This window comes from Trichechus manatus, unplaced genomic scaffold (assembly GCF_000243295.1).
Source record: "Trichechus manatus latirostris isolate Lorelei unplaced genomic scaffold, TriManLat1.0 scaffold00215, whole genome shotgun sequence".
NCBI lineage: Eukaryota > Metazoa > Chordata > Mammalia > Sirenia > Trichechidae > Trichechus > Trichechus manatus.
The window spans coordinates 3214585-3232397 of NW_004444151.1; the positions used below are offsets into that span (position 1 = coordinate 3214585).

The 17813-nt window shown below is 39.6% G+C and overlaps 1 protein-coding gene across 3 annotated transcripts in view; it reads left to right on the top strand.

Moving 5' to 3' along the window:
- The first annotated feature begins 1169 nt into the window (after positions 1 to 1169).
- The window catches only part of EFHC1 (EF-hand domain containing 1), a 51930-nt gene continuing 35286 nt past the window's right edge, over positions 1170 to 17813 (top strand). The window contains exons 1-3 of one of the 3 annotated variants that reach the window (XM_004388722.1): positions 1170 to 1323; positions 5011 to 5232; positions 13702 to 13989. In XM_004388722.1, coding sequence (XP_004388779.1) covers positions 1261 to 1323; positions 5011 to 5232; positions 13702 to 13989 — 573 coding nt within the window. In that variant the 5' untranslated portion in view covers positions 1170 to 1260. Of the gene's footprint in view, positions 1324 to 5010; positions 5233 to 5294; positions 5958 to 13701; positions 13990 to 17813 lie in introns of those variants that run through there. The other 2 variants (XM_023742661.1, XM_023742660.1) reach the window with 2 other exon arrangements.

Consider the following 17813-nt stretch of genomic DNA (forward strand, 5'->3'; position numbering starts at 1 on the left):
AAGATCTAATTGCTCCAAATCTCTGGGCATCTGGATTTTAAGCTCCTCTGCATTTTTTTTTTTTTTTTTCCTGAAGCTGAGAAATAAAGCTTTATGCACAGCATTTCTTTTAAAGAAAAACAAGTTTTGTAAAAAGCAACACAGGTGAGAATGCCTATAATGCTATTTCACCTCACCTAATTTATTTGCTTCTTCCTCAGGACCTGGGGCCCTGGTGGCGCAGTACTTAAGCGTTTGGCTGCTAACCAAAAGATCAGCAGTTCAAATCCACCAGTTGATCATTGGAAACCCAATGGGGCAGTTCTACTTATACCCTACAGGGTCGGAATCCTAACAGGTTTTCTCAAGACTTAATCTTTCTATTTAAAGGCGCTGCATTTCCCCATGTGGTTCTGATCTTTTCTTTGCAGGTGAAGGTATGTATATACACCAGAGATCAGGCGAAGGAAATTAGCACCCTCAGCTCTTCTGTCAAGAAATATTGAGCACCAACAGTAGCGCATCATGCCCTGCGGGGAATATGCTAGGCCCTGCTGGCAAGAATCGCGAGGCTACAGAACCTCAGCGATTAACATTAGAATAAAGAAAGCGGAAGGGGCCGTGGGAAGATTAGGGACGAGGTTGTTGCGTTAGATCATTAACTCTCTCTGAGGAACAGAAATGCAGTCATGAATAATCCATGGCCCCTGCCCCCGAGGATCTGGAGTCGGTAACATTTTAATTTGGACCATTTACACTTCAGTATGAACTGAGACAGGGCCATTTTTTGCAGAACTGGGAGAAAAGAGTGCCTGAGCTCACGGCGCCAGCGGTGCGCGGTGAAGTCAACGAAGACCGGGGTGGAGGGAAGGATGGAGGTTCCCTTTTTCTGCAACTCATTTTAAGTCCTACTGCGACCCCTGGACTTCACTGCGAGAACGGCGGCCTCAGTATAACTGCCTCCCCACACCCAACCCAACAGCTTCCAAGCCCGGTCAACTGGGAGCTGGGAGGGGCGAAGCGCGAAGGACGGGGTCAGCACGGCCAGCTCATTAGTGGGCAGCCTAGCCTTAGGCCATCTCATCGCGAGAACGCGGAGACCTGCGGGCAGCGCACGCGCAGATCTGTCATGCTGAACCTTAAGCCCCGCCCTTCGCTCGCGGGCTCTCGGGATGTTTGTTGTTACCATGGAGTCTCGAGCGGCAGGCGAAGTCGGCTTGTGGCCCGGGCAACCGGGGAGGAAGGAGCTGGACCGAGCGGGCGCGGGTAGTATTGGCTGCGATGGTGTCCAACCCGGTGCATGGCCTGCCCTTCCTCCCGGGCATGTCCTTTAGGGACCCCACGGTGAGGACTCATCTGCCCGACCTCCACCTGTCCCCACCTTCCGGCAGCTTCGGGGTCTCTCCGCTTAGTGCTCCTCCAATTCTCCCCAATCCGGGCCTGTCCTTTCCAAACCCGTCATCTGCCCCAACCCTGTTCTTATTTTCCGCCGCAGTTCTGCCGTCCTCCAACCAGAATTATCCTTCTCTCTGCCCTTTTCTTTCTTCCCTCTAACCATTTCTTCAGTTTTTCTACGCCACCTTGGCAGTGTCTCCACCCGCCCTCGTTCTCATTGCCTTCGACGCGTACTTCCTTGCTCCTCTGTTCCTCTACTCCCTCCTGCTTCTCCCTCTAGATTACTCCTTTCCCCACTTCACTCCCAGATTCTCTCCAGGCCCTTTCCCTACCTCATTCTCCCACACCATATCCTGTCTCTCCCCAGCTCCATCCTTAACCCCCCTAACCTCGGCTTTTCTCCACCCTCATCCTCATTTCCACAGCCCTATCCTACCTACACCCCCCGACCCATCGTTCCGGCGCCACCCCTTCCTCTTCTGGATCCTGGACTCAGTAATCTCTCCCACCCCCAGCTCCGTTTCCTGTCTTTATAGCTTTTCCACTCATTCTCTTCTTTCTGCCAGGCCCTTTTCCGCAGTCTCCGCCCATCTTAATTATGCTTCTACCCAACCTAATCCCATTTCTGCCCTGCACTTCTGCCTTTTGTACAGTCTAGTCCCACCTCTCCCCATCCTTGTTTTATCTTCTTTCTCGATTACTGATTCTCAGATAGTTAGACTTTCAACCCTTGCCCATCTTCCTCTCTGCTTTAAAGGTGATATTTCATTCCAGTTCCCCCAACCACAATTGATTAGTTGCTCTAACTTTGTTCTCACCCTAACATTTTTTCTGTAAAACTTCTTTTTAGATTTTGTTTTTCTTCTCCCTGCAACCTTAAATGTTTCCTGTTGCATTCTCTAGACAAAATTGAAAAACAAAAAGAAAGCCTGGGCTCTTTTTTTTCTCCCGACATAGTGTAACCCTTGGCAAAATAGTATTTGTTTTAATTCTAACAGTGTTGCTGAAATATACATTCTGGAAGGTCAGTATTTGAGATTCAGTAGGCAGTAGGCTGATGATCATCGATGAGCCAACAACAATTTGTTTATATACTTTAATAATTTGTAAGTTCCTCTCTACAGTCATAAAGTTAAGGTAAAATATTTAGTCGATTTGTTTTCTTTGGGAGAATGAATTTAAATTTAAATAATTTAAATTGAAAATTTGGTCAGGGAATTTGGATTCTCAGTCTCACAATTATTTCTGTATTAAGACACAGCATCATAGATTTTTAGTTTCGGTGGACTTTTCAGTTTTACTGGAGCCCTGATGGCACAGTGGTTAAGAGCTTGGCTGCTAACCAAAAGGTCGGCGGTTAGAATCCACCTTGGAAACCCTATGGGGTAGTTCTACTTTGTCATATAGGGTTGCTATGAGTTGGAATTGACTCGATGGCAACAGACTTTTTAGTTTTATGTGGAGTCCCTGGGTGGTACAAATGGTTAACATGGGCTGCTAAGCAAAAACTTGGAGGTTTGAGTCCACCCAGATGTGTCTTGGAAGAAAGGCATGGCAATCCACTGTGAAATCAGCCACTGAAGACCCTGTGAAGCACAGTTCTACCCGAACACACATGGGATCTCTGTGAATCAGAATCTACTCAGTGCAGCTGATTTTGGTTTTATGTAATTTAGAAAATGTTGTAGGCAATTTCCTGTCCCATGAAGGAGCATACTAATGCATGTTGGGAAGTGTGGGTTATTTAAGAGGCACGGTTAAATTGATTTGGAGGATTACAGAGGTGTGGACTAGAGTTGCCAGGCTTTGAGGATATATATTGCTGTAGTACAAATAAGATAAACTGCACTGGGCATAGTAGTGAAATACAAAATTGAGTTAGAGTAATTTGTGATTCCAGCTGTCATTTAGTGGATAGTTGGACTAGTAAACTTTGGTCCTAGATTTTTTATATTTTAAGTAAACTGTCAGCCAATTTACTTTATTTGAAGTTTGAAAAATGTGTTTGCTGTATCTTCAGCAGTGAAGGACTAGGTATATGTAAGTCTAAAGGCATTCAGAAGGTGAACCCTTATTGAAGAAGAGGGTTGGGGAGGGCTGAGTTTGCATTTGCCTGGGGGTGCTGTAAGGGTCCACTAATAAAAATCAAATAGCTGAATGAGGAAAGTGCACTGAAGCAGCTGATATTGCTTCTGTCATTAGAAGTGGAAGAAAAGGAGCCTGAAGTTACACAAGTTACCCAGTGAGGAAGTTATCTCAGCCTATTTCATTTTATGTCATGTATGCTATGCACCTGGGGCAGCTCCTGTCACCTGTGATCGACCGTGTCTGTTGATCCTGAATTTGTGACCCTTAAGTCCACAGACAGTAATTTTTTAGCAAAAAAAGTTTAATCCATTGTACCTTTCATATTAGTACAGATCTTAAAAGATGGTAGGCTGGCCTACAAAGAAATTAGGAGGTAAGCACGTATTAGTCTTTTTATCCCCCCCAGAATTTTATGATTCATTGTAAGTTGTTTATATCTATGCATATATATACACATATAATTTGGAAAGTAAATAAAAAAAAATTCCATCAAACTGAATACAACCTCCAATATTCATTTCCAGTCTTTTTTCTCTTAATCTTTTATGTTTTCCAATTACCTATAAAAATGTGTTCATTATAAAAAAGTAACCTAATTCTGAAATGTATAATACAGACAGACTTACATTCCACAAATCCAGTCTCTTTTCATGCATATGTTTGTATAATTGTATTTGTAATACACATATAACCTAATATACTGCTTTTTTGAGCCTATTAAGTCATAAACGTTTTTCCCAGGTTGCTGCAAGTTCTTTAAAACTAATTTTTTTTTATTGTGGTAAGTATATAGGTAACAGAACATTTACCATTTCTACAGTCTTCACATGTATAGTTCAGTGACATTAGCTACGTTCATCATGTTCATCTGTCACCATTAGCCGTTAAAACCAATATTTTAATGTCTGCAAAATAGTCTGTTGAGTGAGCCATCATTCACTCGCATCTTCATATGATTTTTGTCTTTTAGATCGTTTCCAGCATTTTACTGTGGTAATTAACATTGTAATGAGCAGCTTTAGGCATATAGTTTTTCCCCATAATTTTGGATTACATCCTTAAAATAGATTATCAGGGTAGAATTATTGAGTTCAGGACTTTAAATATATAATATTCAGTTGCTTTCCGAAGAGTTATATGAATGTACCTGTTACTGTAACAAGAAGGGCTTTTCATTTTAGCTAAAAATAAAATTCACAGAACCAGATATTCTAGATTCCATTTCATAAGCATCAGATAAGATGAAAAGCATGGGAAGACTAGTAAAAAATTAAGAATGTTGATGAAATAATATTTTAGTCCTGTGAAAGGTGAACTAATAATTAAATTGACTATTATAGAGCAGAGCTTTAAATTTTAAGCCTAGGCCACTGCTTCCCTCTTTTCTGGCCAAGTTTTTTTAGTTTAAAATACAAGAACCTTTTAATGTTGGTAAACTTTTTGATGTGTTTTGTGATGTTTATAAGCAGAGGTTTAAGTTTTTTTTTAAGTTAGCTCTTTTATCTAACAAACATGTTTATGATTATTAATGGCATTTCTTTTCTTCAGAAAACAGCGTTCCATAGAAGCCAGACACTGGGCTACAGGAATGGCTATGCAGTTGTTCGACGTCCAACAGTTGGGATAGGCGGGGACCGGCTCCAGATCAACCAGCTATCCCAGGCTGAGCTGGATGAGTTGGCCAGTAAGAGGCCAGTACTAACTTATGGCCAACCTAAGCAGGCCCCACCTGCTAATTTTATTCCTGCACATGTGGCTTTTGACAAAAAGGTATTGTCTGGGATTTTAGGGTACACCTTAAATTCAGGTTTCTGAGAGCCAGCTGCTGCAGAAAAATTAACAGTAAAGCACAGATTTCCCAGAGTACTCTGAGGAAAAAATTGCTCAAATGCCTCAACCCTTAGTCACAGACAGCTGGACTGAAGATTGAAAGAGGCTTTCTTTAGTCAGGAAGCCGATTACAGAAAGTAAATATAAGAAATTCCATGTAGACTTCAGTGGAATATTTTCCAAATACAGTTAAAGAAAAGTTGGGTGAGTTCTGAATTCTTGAGTTTGTATTGCTCTCTGTGTACCTGCTCTGCGTTTTTCGCTTCTTAAAAGTACTATATTCTGTAATGATGACAAATCCTTAATCACTATGAAATATAAAGTATCATCATGGAAAAAAGAAAAAAGACTCTATTGTCAGTTTTCTCCAGACTGTCTCCATAAGTTTTGTTTTTCAGGCAACATTTCAGGTTTGTCATAACATAACCAAGAGGTGATATAACATTTTTGTTTATTTGTTTCTCATTTACCCTTAAGTTTGGTAATGTAAGTTGTCTTATTTCCATCTGCTGACATTTGCACATCATCCTTGCTTTCCCTTGACAGTAAGCCTCCTCTTTTCTCTGAGATGAAGTAGTTCTAACCCTAGACATGCAGCAGAATCAATGGTGGGACTTTTAAGAAACTCAGATGTCGCCTCAACTCTCATCAATTCTAATTTCCAGGTGATTCGTTTGTAAAACTGGGTGCAAGAACTATTGACCAGTTTTTATATTAGCTTTCTTAATTTACACCTAGCCTGTTTTCTTCTTTTTGGTCTTAATTTTCATTTTATTATTTCTATGAAATGTCTAACATTTGTATCCATTCAGTCAACCTTTATTGAGTGCCTGCTGTAAGCTGGTGGTGTAGTGGTTAAGAGCTCAGCTGCTAACCAAAAAGCCAGCGGTTCGAATCCACCAGCCACTCCTTGGAAACCCTGTTGGGCAGTTCTACTCTGTTCGATAGGGTCACTATGAATCAGAATTCACTTGACAGCAAAGAGTTTGTTTTTTTTTTTGGTTTATTGTAAGCTAGAGGCTGGGAGATACAAAATAATCTGGTAGAAGAAATATGCCTTTGAAATTAATAATCCTTTTTTTGAATATATATATTAACCAAAATCCACATCATCTCTTTCCCGTCTCATTTTGGCTTATTTGATAGGAACATGTTCACACATCCATTCTCAGGCTAACCTTAAACATCCACTAGACAATATAAATGATATATTGGTGGTTTCTTTACCTTTTTCTTGTTTCTCTTATTCACAGCTGCAATAGGCACTGGATATTCAGTAGAGAAGTGGGGGAGGGATGAAAATACAAGAGAAGAGTAGGATAGGCATTAACAGTTTACGAAGATGTAAATCCTGGTATGTACAATTTTTACTGAAAAGAATAGCAAATAACTATTATAAGGTAGAAAATGATAAACTGATAATGTGTCATAAGAAAGTGTTAACGAAATTTAGAGAAGGAGAAATAGTGCCTGAGCGAGTAGGAAATAGGCTTCCTATTTTTTGTTTTCCTGTGTTTTATACTAATTATCGTTACTTAATTTATACTCATTTAATATTTTCACAATTCATTTCTTTAAGAATAATGGACATGAAGAATATTATTTGTATTTATATTTTCCTGTTCATTTTACTTGAATCTTCTGGGTAAATGATCTTTAGCATAGATAATAAGGTAGATAGTACTTCAGTGCATAGTTTTGAAACTAAGTTTTTCTTTTTTGCAATAAGGGAATTACACTTTTTCTGAATTAAATCAGAGTTCACAGTTTTTTAGGAATACTTGGAGATCCACTTAATTGCCAACATATTTGTCCATATTTTCGACATTCTGTGAACTGTTTCTCATCCTCAGAATATACCTGGCAATTTTACACATTTCTCTAGTAAGCTTGCTTTTCCTACTCTCCAGGACAGCTCATACCTTCTTCTATCCCTCAAATCTCTGCTGTCTGGCTTTTGTCTTCCCCAGTTTGTCAGATCTTGTCACTAGTAACTTCTTTGTTAACAAATCCAATGGATGCTTACTCTGTCTCAACAGAATTTGATGTAGTTGACACTTTCTTGGCTTATATGATATCACACTCTTCATTTTTCTCCTGTCTACCTTTCTGACCACTCTTTCTCCATTTTCTTTGCAAGCTTCATTTCCCCCTTTCAGACTTTAGAATTCAGACTTCCTCTGGGTTTGTTCCTGGGTCTCCTTCTCTTCGTTCTGTACTTTATGTCTAGCCCTAACCTTACGTTTAAGCCCCCATTTCAAAAATACACCTGCGTCACTTGGATTTAGCGTGTTAAAAATCATGAGTCATGATCACCTTCCCCAAACCTACTTCTTTTCCAGTTGTAATCAACACAGTGAATGTTACCACTATCCACTCAGCTGCTATAGCCCCCAACTTAAAAGTCATTTCTGATTCTTCTCTCCCTCACAGCCAATCTGCTGATAAACTCTGTCATTTCTGCCTCTAAAATATATCACTGATATGCCCACTATTTCCACCTCCACCATTACTATTAATTCATTTTCCAGAGAGCATCCTGCCTTACACAGTGAAACCTGTGAGAGCTAGAGCTCGACAGGACTGACTTGTTTTTCTGAGTCTCTCAGGTTTTCCACCTTTGACAGGGTGGAGTCTTACCACTTTCCTGTTGCTCTGTATTAGTGGAAAACATTTGAATTTTCCTTCTCTGACAGGTTTCGGCCTTTCACAGGTTCCAGCTTTTGTAGGTTTTACTGTATTTTAAAAATAAATTTCAGTTTATGTCACATCCTGACCTAAAACACTTCCGTGGCTTCCCCATCGTATATAGACTAAGATCAAACTCTACCGGGCCCTCACATCCCTACTGGACCCGCCCCTGCATGCTATTTCTTCAACTTCATCTTTGGGTGCTTTCCTCACCTACAGCGTTCTTCCGTCACACTGGATTTATTTTACTTATTTCCTTGAAATTGCAGCGACCTCCCATCCCCCCCACCCAACTTCAGGACCTTTGCACATGATGTTCCCCCTACCTGGAATAGCATTTTCTCCACCCTTCAGTGGCCGACTCCATCTCATCCTCCAGTGTGGCTTACATGACATCTCCTAGAGGCTGCCCTGCTAAGGAAGTCCCTCTCTGTTTTTCTCTATCACTTCCTTTTCTTCATAGACTTATATTAAAATTTATTGCTGATTTGTTTGTTTGTCTGTCCTACCTGATTATATACTTCATGAGAGCAGGGACTTGTCTACTTTATTCTGTAACGAGTGCTCAGTAAACATTAGTTGAAAAATGAGTAATTATTTAACAAATAAAATTAATGTATTGTCTGTGTCACTGCTGAAAACCGATGAGCTGAACAGGTAAAACACACAGTGAAATAAAAATGAAAAGTATAACTAGGCTTTTTATAATTGTGTGTGATAGGAAAATTTATTCAGCATGTCCCCCCTCAATCTTGAAGTAAATGCAAGTATTTCCATGTTTATTGTGGCATTCTGAGATCTTCCTGGGAGTAAGGAGACTTGGGTTCTAATTCTGATTCTTCTCCTAACTAGCTTTCTGACCTTTGAGAGTCACAATCTCTAGTTTCCTCATCCATAAAATCAGAAGGTTAGAATATGTGATAACTAAAATCCCAGCCAACTCTAAAATTCCTTGAAGAGCGCATTTCAAAACATAGTGTCTAAATGTTATGCTCTTTTCCTTCCTTTCTATGTAATACAGGTCTTACTCTACCTAGGAAAGCAAATGTTATCCTAATTGTTGAAGAACTTTCAAAGAGCGTCTTGTGGATTTGAACTGCTGACCTTTGGGTTAGCAGCCAAGCTCATAACCACTCGTCACTAGGCTTCCTTCCTACATTAACTTCTTCCCTAGTCATTTCTTTGTGGGAGGAGCATAGAACTGTTAATTTTATTCTTGACAACCTAAAAGAATAAAACAAGTACTTTTAAGTTAGATTACGCTTTACCTGAGACCTCACATACTGGCTTGGCTCTCTGTAACATGAATTACATGTTGAAAATATGTAGTTTTGGCGGTATGTGTTGATAATATGCTAGAGGAAACTGAAGTTCTTTATTGGACAAGCTGATACATACTAAATGATTAGAGAAGGATACAGACAAAAAACTTCTAGAGGGTGTTTTTAATTCCCATTTATCCAAAGAACTTGAGAATTTATTGCACCAGTTAATAGTTTCCTAGACTATGTACCAAAATACCATACTTAGTAATCAGTTACTTCTTTTCTCTACAGAATCTGAAAGTACTAAAATGAATACAAAGCCAAAATTGAGCTGTATATTATTTAATCTTTTTTTGTTTCAAAAGAAATTTTTGGATTTTACAAAATGATTTTGTAGTTAAAATTCAGTACTATAGATGCACAAAGATAAGTGATTAGAATTAATCTGTACTATCTGGGGTGCAATGGTTAAGAACTCGGCTGCTAACCGAAGGGTTGGCAGTTCAGATCCACCAGCCACTCCTTGGAAACCCTACAGGACAGTTCTACTCTGTCCTATAGGGTCACTATGAGTCAGAATGGACTTGATGGCAACGAGTGTGGTTTTTGGTTTTATCATATGGCATAGTCTAGAATGTTTTAAAATAACTCATTGTCATTTGGATTTTTTTAAAAATAGAATACAAAAGTCTGCTTACATTCACACTCTTCCTGCCTCCCATTCTGAGGCCAAATTCCTGTTGCCACAGGCATTTTCATCCACTTCTCCAATCTTAAAAAACAGACCGTGAAGGAACAAAGGTGTGTCCCAGGGCTGCCTAGTCTTTGATCTTGTTCTCTGCTTATACTTACTCCTTCAGTGACCTCATCCAGACTCAAGGCTTGAAATGCTCTCTATGATAATGAGCTCTTCTCTGAATTCCAGACTGGTATATGCAACTGCCTATTTGACATCTCCTCTTGACTATCTAATAGATATCTCAGACTCCTAATTCTGCCCTCTCTCCCAGCTCACAAATCTGCTCCACTGCAGTCTTCTTCATATCAATTTGGTGGCAATTCCATCCTCCCAGTTGCTTGGGCCAAAAATTTTGGAGTCATCCTTGACTATTCTTTCTCTCATCCAATCCTTCAGGAGATCACTTGTCTTTATCTTCAAAATTTAACCAGAATCCAACACTGCTGCACCCTCTACTACTACTCAGGTTTAAGACACCATTATTTGGCCTGGGTTATTTCAGTAGCCTTCTAGTTGGTTTCCCTGTTTTAATCCTAGCCCCTACCCCAGCAGTCTGTTCTCAACAGAGCAGCCAGAATAATCCTTTTAAAAGCACAAGACTGATAATGTCATATTCCATCTCCTAGCATTGTATTTGACAGATGCCTTTGTCTACATTTAGGGCATCATCAAATCCTCGCCTCTTATTTCCTCTTTATAGCAACTTTCTATACAGGTATACCACAAAGCCATTTCTCTAGTATTGACTTCTTTCCCAAAGTCCAGTCCTGAATCTCACCTTGCCCCCTGCTATATCAACTTGTGCTGACACTTAAATTCAGTAAGTCTGAAATCAGGCTCAAATCAAGTTCACCATCTGCCCTACCAAAATAATCTTCTCCTCCTTATGTCTCTGCTTCTATGAGTGTCACCACTATATTCCCAGCACCATGTTCTCGGTGCCTCATCTGGCTTCCATCGTACTACTTCTTCACTATCAGTCCAATCAGACTTCTTTTGTTTTTCCGTTGCTGGAAATTTATTACTCCAGACCTGGATTATTGCAGGGGCTTTCAATCTGATTATCATGCCTAGCACCTCCCTTCTCTACTATAGCCTGCATACTGCTGCTGGATTTCCCTCCTCTGCTTTGGTTCTTCCCGTTACCTGGTATCCCTTCTTCCCTCTGCTTATTTAAATTCTTCCCACTCTTCAAAGTCTAATATATCTACATCCTCTCATTAAACTTTCTCTGACCACTTTAGCCCACACAGATCCCTTTTATGAACCATTATGTTGTTATTGCTGGGTGCCATCGAGTCGATTCCAACTCATAATGACCCCAAGTGACAGAGCAGAACTGCCCCATAGTTTTCTTGGCTGTAATCTTTACAGGAGCAGATTGCCAGGTCTTTGTCCTGGAGAGCTGCTGAGTAGGTTGGAACTTCCAACCTTTTGGTTAGCAGCCAAGCACTTAACCATTGTGTCCTATTATCTAAGAAGTAGTGAGGTGTGTGGAGAGAACATTGGGCTGTGAGTTTGCAGTCTGAGACTCAGTCGCACCTCTGCCCCAACCACCTGTATGACCTCAGTCAAGCCATTTTATCACCCTGGGTCTCATTTTCCTCATTTGTAAAATGAAGGGCTTGGATTTGCTGATCGCTTCTGGTTCTGTCATTTTGTGTATCTATAAATATGTGGCGCAGATATAGCCTATTTCATATATGAGTTATTGCAATCATGTCTCCCCTTTCAATTTTTGCATTTAATCTAAAATGTTACTTAAACTCTTTGTCTTTTGCTTTTACCATGTTATTTTTCTCCTCTGAATATTCCATTGCATTCATCCATTTCTTTATTATGTGTTTTAAGGCCTTCACTCCATTATATTCATATTTCTCTTATACAGTTGCCCGTTTTTGCTCTCTTTTTAAAAGAGACCATTACCAGTGGAAAAATCTAAATCGAGAAGTTTAAAGATCTAAATTGGTAGAATTCTTGCCTTCCATGCAGGAGACCCAGGTTCAATTCCCAGCCAGTGCACCTCAAGCGTAGCCCCCGCTCATCTGTCGGTGGAGGCATGTGTGTTGCTATGATGCTGAACACATTAAACATCATACGTTTTTTAGCAATGGCTCTCAATGTATGGAATTATTTCTTCTTCCCATCATTGAGCTGTATTTATGTCTTCATTTTAGATCCTCGCTGGTTTCTTTCTTTTATTCTACTAGAGGTGGCAGTGAACACCCTTGCCTAACTAAAATGTCATTCTGGCATCTCCCCTTGAACAGAAAATTAAAATTAATTCCGAAGCATGTCAACATAATACTTTTTTTTTTAAATTTGTGCTTTAGGTGAAAGTTTACAGAGCAAATCAGTTTCTCATTAAACAGTTAATACACAAATTGTTTTGTGACATTGGTTGCCAGCGCTCCGATGCGTCAACACTCTCCCCTTCTTCACCCCGGATTCCCTGTTTCCTGTCCCTTCCTGCCTTCTTGTCTTTGCTTTTGGGCTGGTATGCCCAGTAGTGTCGTATACATGATTGAACTACAAAGCGTGTTCCTCACATGTGTTATTGTTGTCCTTATAGACTTATCTTTGTCCGAAAGGTGAACCTCAGGAGTGACTTCAGTACTGAGGGTCCGGGAGCCATACCCTCGAGGTTTCTCCAGTCTCTGTCAGACCAGTAAGCCTGGTCTTGTTTTATGTGTGTGTGTGAATTTGAATTTTGTTTTACATTTTTCTCCTGCTCTGTCCAGGACACTCTATCATGATCCGTGCTAAAGCAATCGGTGGTGGTAACTAGGCACTGTCTAGTTGTTCTGGGCTCAATCTGGTGAAGGTTGTAGTAGTTGTCGTTCTTAACGTATACTTTTTATAATACCTTTGGGTATTATATTTTTAAAAATATAAATGTATGTACCATTGTGACTCTGCATTGGTGCTCCCCACAGGACTGAGGGTTTGCTGTGTATATCATGTTTCTGCGCGCAGTGACAATAACTTACATGCCCTCCAAAGATTCTATAATGAATTGATGATTTGAAAGTCATTCATAAAAAATGTATAAGAATGAATGTGTCATTAATATGTGTTTACAAGGGACTCCACTTCTAAGGAAATTGTTTTCATTTTGAAACCAAAGATCACAGTCTCATCCAAATTTGTTACTCTTTTCAGAAGTTCTAGGAAGAATTTTTGACATGGAAGTGAAGTTAGTAGTGTTAAGATATTTTAGACCATCTCACCAAGGAACATGCACAGTAAATGGACTACACATGATTTGAGTATTTAGAGCACAGATAAGCAAACTTTCTTTAAAGACCCAGATAGTAAATATTTAGGCTTTGCAGCCCATACAGTCTCTATCACAAGTACTCAACTCTGCCCTTGTAGTGTAAAAGTAGCCATTAAAAAAAATGTGATTGTGTTCCAATAAAACTTCATTTGTGGATACTGAATTCAAATTTCATATAATTTTCATGTGCCATGAAATATTCTTATTTTTATCTTTTCAACCATTTAAAAACATAAAAACCATTCTTGGTTCACAGCTCATACAAAAACAGGTGGTAGGGTAGATTTGGCTCATGAACCATAGTGTGCCAACCCCTGATTTAGAAGATAGAAGTGATGAGTATTTAAATCTTCTGTGCAGTTCTCTTCACAGGAAGTTTGTTGTTGTTTTTTTAATGAGAAACTAATACAACACCGTTTCTTTGTGTGTTGTAGGTGCTGAAATTTGATGCCTATTTCCAAGAAGATGTCCCTATGTCAACTGAGGAACATTATAGGATCCGTCAAGTGAGCATTTACTATTATCTAGAAGATGACAGCATGTCTGTTGTAGAGCCTGTCGTGGAAAATTCCGGGATCCCTCAAGGCAAGTTAATCAAACGCCAGCGGCTAACCAAGAATGACCGAGGAGACCATTACCATTGGAAAGATCTAAATCGGGGAATAAACATCACAATTTATGGCAAAACCTTCCACGTTGTCGACTGTGACCGATTCACACAGGTATACGATACAATTTTGGAAGTTGTGGCATCATTCTAATGTATAGAAGGATATGTTTACCTTATCAGAGTAAGAGGGGAGCTGGGTCATCTGTTCTATATGAATATTATACAGATAGACTTAGTATTTATGTGTTTGCTGATACCTGACAGTACTATGTAGTGACGTCACTTTTTTCACAATGATATTGGTACATTTCCACTCAAATAAAATTAAACTCTCATCATAGCTGAATTATTTAATAAGAAACTAATTCTCATGCCAATTCAAATAGAGACTAGGGGAGGAGGTACCCCTAATAGTGTGGAAGTATAGAATAGGTATTGGACAATTTATCTGAAGTTTGGGTTTACAAAGCCCTGGTGACACAGTGGTTAAGCACTCAGCTGCTAACAAAAAGGTTGATAGATCAAACCTACCAGCTGTTCTGTGGGAGAAAGATGCAGCCTGCTTTCGTAAAGATTTACAGGCTTGGAAGCCCTATGGGGCAGTTCTGCTGTGTCCTATAAGGTTCCTGTTCATCGGAATCAACTCAACAGCAATGGATTTGGTTTACAATAATAGTTCTACCTCTGTAGCCTACATATGAGCCTAAAAGTTTTTGTGCAGTCCATTTTTTTTTTTTTTTTTGTAAATCGTACTTGCTATATTCTAGGGGAACTTCCTATATAAAGGATTCTTGAAATAAAACCATTTTTCAAGTGAAAAACTTTTTTTTATATATTCATAAAAATTCTCCACTTTATTTCATAAATTTGGATTTTTTTTAATACTAAGTTAACTTAAAGTGAGATTATGTGTGTGTATATGTATATGTACATATATAATATACATACATATATGGGCAGTGGTGGTTCAGTGGTAGAATTCTTGCCTTCTATGCAGGAGACCCAGGTTTGATTCCCAGCCAACGCACCTCAAGTGTAGCCACCACTCATCTGTCATTGGAGGCTTGTGTGTTGCTATGATGCTAAACAGGATTCAGCAGAGCTCCCAGACTAAGACACAGTAGTAAGAAAGGCCTGACGACATACTTCTGAAAAGTCAGCCAGTGAAAACCCTATGGAACACAATGGACCGATCTCATTGTGCATAGGATTGCCATGAATCAAAGCTGATTCCACGGCAGCTAACAACAAATACACATACTCAGACACACACACACACACGCTCTTTAGCACAAAAATGTAGGTATTTGGAAATTAATCCCAAACTTGTCTTCATTAAAAAAATTTTTTCTAGAAGCAAACATATAGTTGTTTTATGGCCTTTATCCTATAGAGAAAAACTCATTAACAACCTGCAATATGTAGAGGATACGAACTTGCTTGTTGAAAGTGAAGAGGACTTGAAGCACTTACTGATGAAGATCAAAGACTACAGCCTTCAGTACCTCAACATAAAACAAAAATCTTCACAACTGGACCAATAAGCAACATCGTGATAAACAGAGAAAAGATTGAAGTTGTTAAGAATTTCATTTTACTTGGATCCACAATCAATGCCAATGGAAGGAGCAGTCAAGAAATCAAACGACATGTTGCATTGGGCAAATCTGCTGCAGAAGACCTCTTTAAGTGTTCAAAAGCAAAGATGTCACTTTGAGGACTAAGGTATGCCTGACCCAAGCCATGGTATTTTCAGTCGCCTCATATGTATGCAAAAGCCAGACAGTGAATAAGGAAGACAAGAAGAGGTGATGCCTTTGAATTATGGTGTTGGTGAAGAATATTGTATATAACCGTGGACTGCCAGAAGAACAAACAAATCTATCTTGGAAGAAGTACAGCCAGAATGCTCCTTAGAAGCAAGGATGACGAGGCTATGTCTCCCATTACTTTGGACATGTTATCAGGAGAAATCAGTCCCTGGAGAAGGACATCATGCTTGGTAAAGTAGAGGGTCATCAAAAGAGATGAAGATCCTCAACGAGATTGATTGACACAGTGGCTGCAACAATGGGCTCAAACACAGCAACAATTGTGAGGATGGCACAGGACCGGGCAGCGTTTCATTCTGTTGTACGTGGGGTCACTATGAGTCTGAATTGACTTGGAGGCACCTAAAAACAATGGCCTAATGCCAAATGTGATTAATTTTTGCCATGTACTAAGTTCCTATGAATTTATTCATTGATTTTTTTCATTTAGTAATTTATTCAACAAATATTTATTGAGTGTCTGCTGTGTGCCTGGTACTGGTCTAGGTCCCAGGGATACAGACTTGCCCTTGTGGAGATTACATTCTGGTTGGAGGAGACAAGCAATAAATACATAAATATATAATATGTCAGATGGCAAAAAGAGCAATGGAGAAAACTAAAACACAGTAAAGGGGATGAGAGTGGGTGGGTGCTATTTATAAAGGGTGGTCAGAGAAGGCCTCACTGATGAGATGACGTTTGAACAGACACCTGAAGGAACTGAAGAAAGGAGCCACGGCACCAGTGCCATCCTAAAGCAACAGAGAAAAGCAATATAGATGGCAGAGGTGCTAGACTATATTGTAGATATTATCCCATCCAAATGTGTTTTGATCTCTCACTTTTTAGGATTCTGAGGTCTGTTTATCACAGGCAGTTTCAGAACTGTTAAATCAACAGTAAGAAATTATAAGATGTTATATAAATTTAAAGTATTACAATTATTCTGTGGTTGTATCTTTATGGACAATTTGAATATTTTCAAGTAAATCATTGAGCAGTTGATCTAATCCAGTTATTTTAGTGACTGATATTTGACCAGAGCTGTGTATTTCAGGCACTGATGACTACATTGAATTATGTTTTCTACAATTGATCTGTTGGGTCGGAAGTTGGCTACTATAACAGTTTAAAATTTACGCATATAGTAGTCCTATCTAATTCAGTGTTCTTCATTAGGGCTGGAACTATGGGGAGTAAAGATAGCTGTCTTTCTGGTGTGATTTGAACCAGGAAGCAGCTTTACTCAAATATATCACTACTACCACCTCTCCTTGCCCACTCCTCACTACCCCAAATAAATGCTTAGTCCTACAGACAGTTAACTGAACACATTAAAATAAAGCCCCACAGATCAGAGATGCTAGAATTTATTATTTTTGTTAAAGTATTACTGCTCCTATAGCAGATATGATTCCTATACTACGAAAGTAGATGTGCAAAAAATATTATTTAAAAAAAAATAACACTTGACCCCCAATCCAATGGGCTGGTGTTTCTCTTTACTCTCAGCTTTGCCAAAGATTCCAAGCCCTAAGAACAATAAGGAAGCAGTAGAATTTTCAGGCCTAAAGTGTTCATACAGACAGGGCCCATAGGCAATAACAGTGTGGACTGTAGTCTAATGTCAAGGGCACCTCCCTGATGCTTTGTTGCTAGGTGAGATCCTGGGGCTTGGCCTGAGACTGAATGTTCCTCACTCGGGCTGCGCGTGTGCTCTGAGCAGCGCCACAGGGCATCTGTCAGGTCCTGCTCTTCTGAGACCAACCTGCCTCTGTTTTCCAGTCTGAGGGAATTTCCTCTCTGCTTGCCCTCAAAGGCATTCCCTTCTCTCTCCTCCTCCTTCTGGGATACTGTAAAATTATCTCTTCAAAGGGTAGGTTTTTCTAAAACACAAGAAAACAGTTGACTTCAGGAAGTTTCTATATTCCTGTCAAATCTCTAAGGTAAAGTTAACAAAAGGCCTGATTATCTATCTGTTTGAATCAACAGAAGGGAGTAAAACATTCACTAATACCTCAGCCAGTAATCCTGCTACACTCATCCACCATCTCAAGGGAAAGGAGAATTTTATTGTTAAGTCATTATCTCCAGGTCAGCTGTTTTAATAGAGGTTAAGACC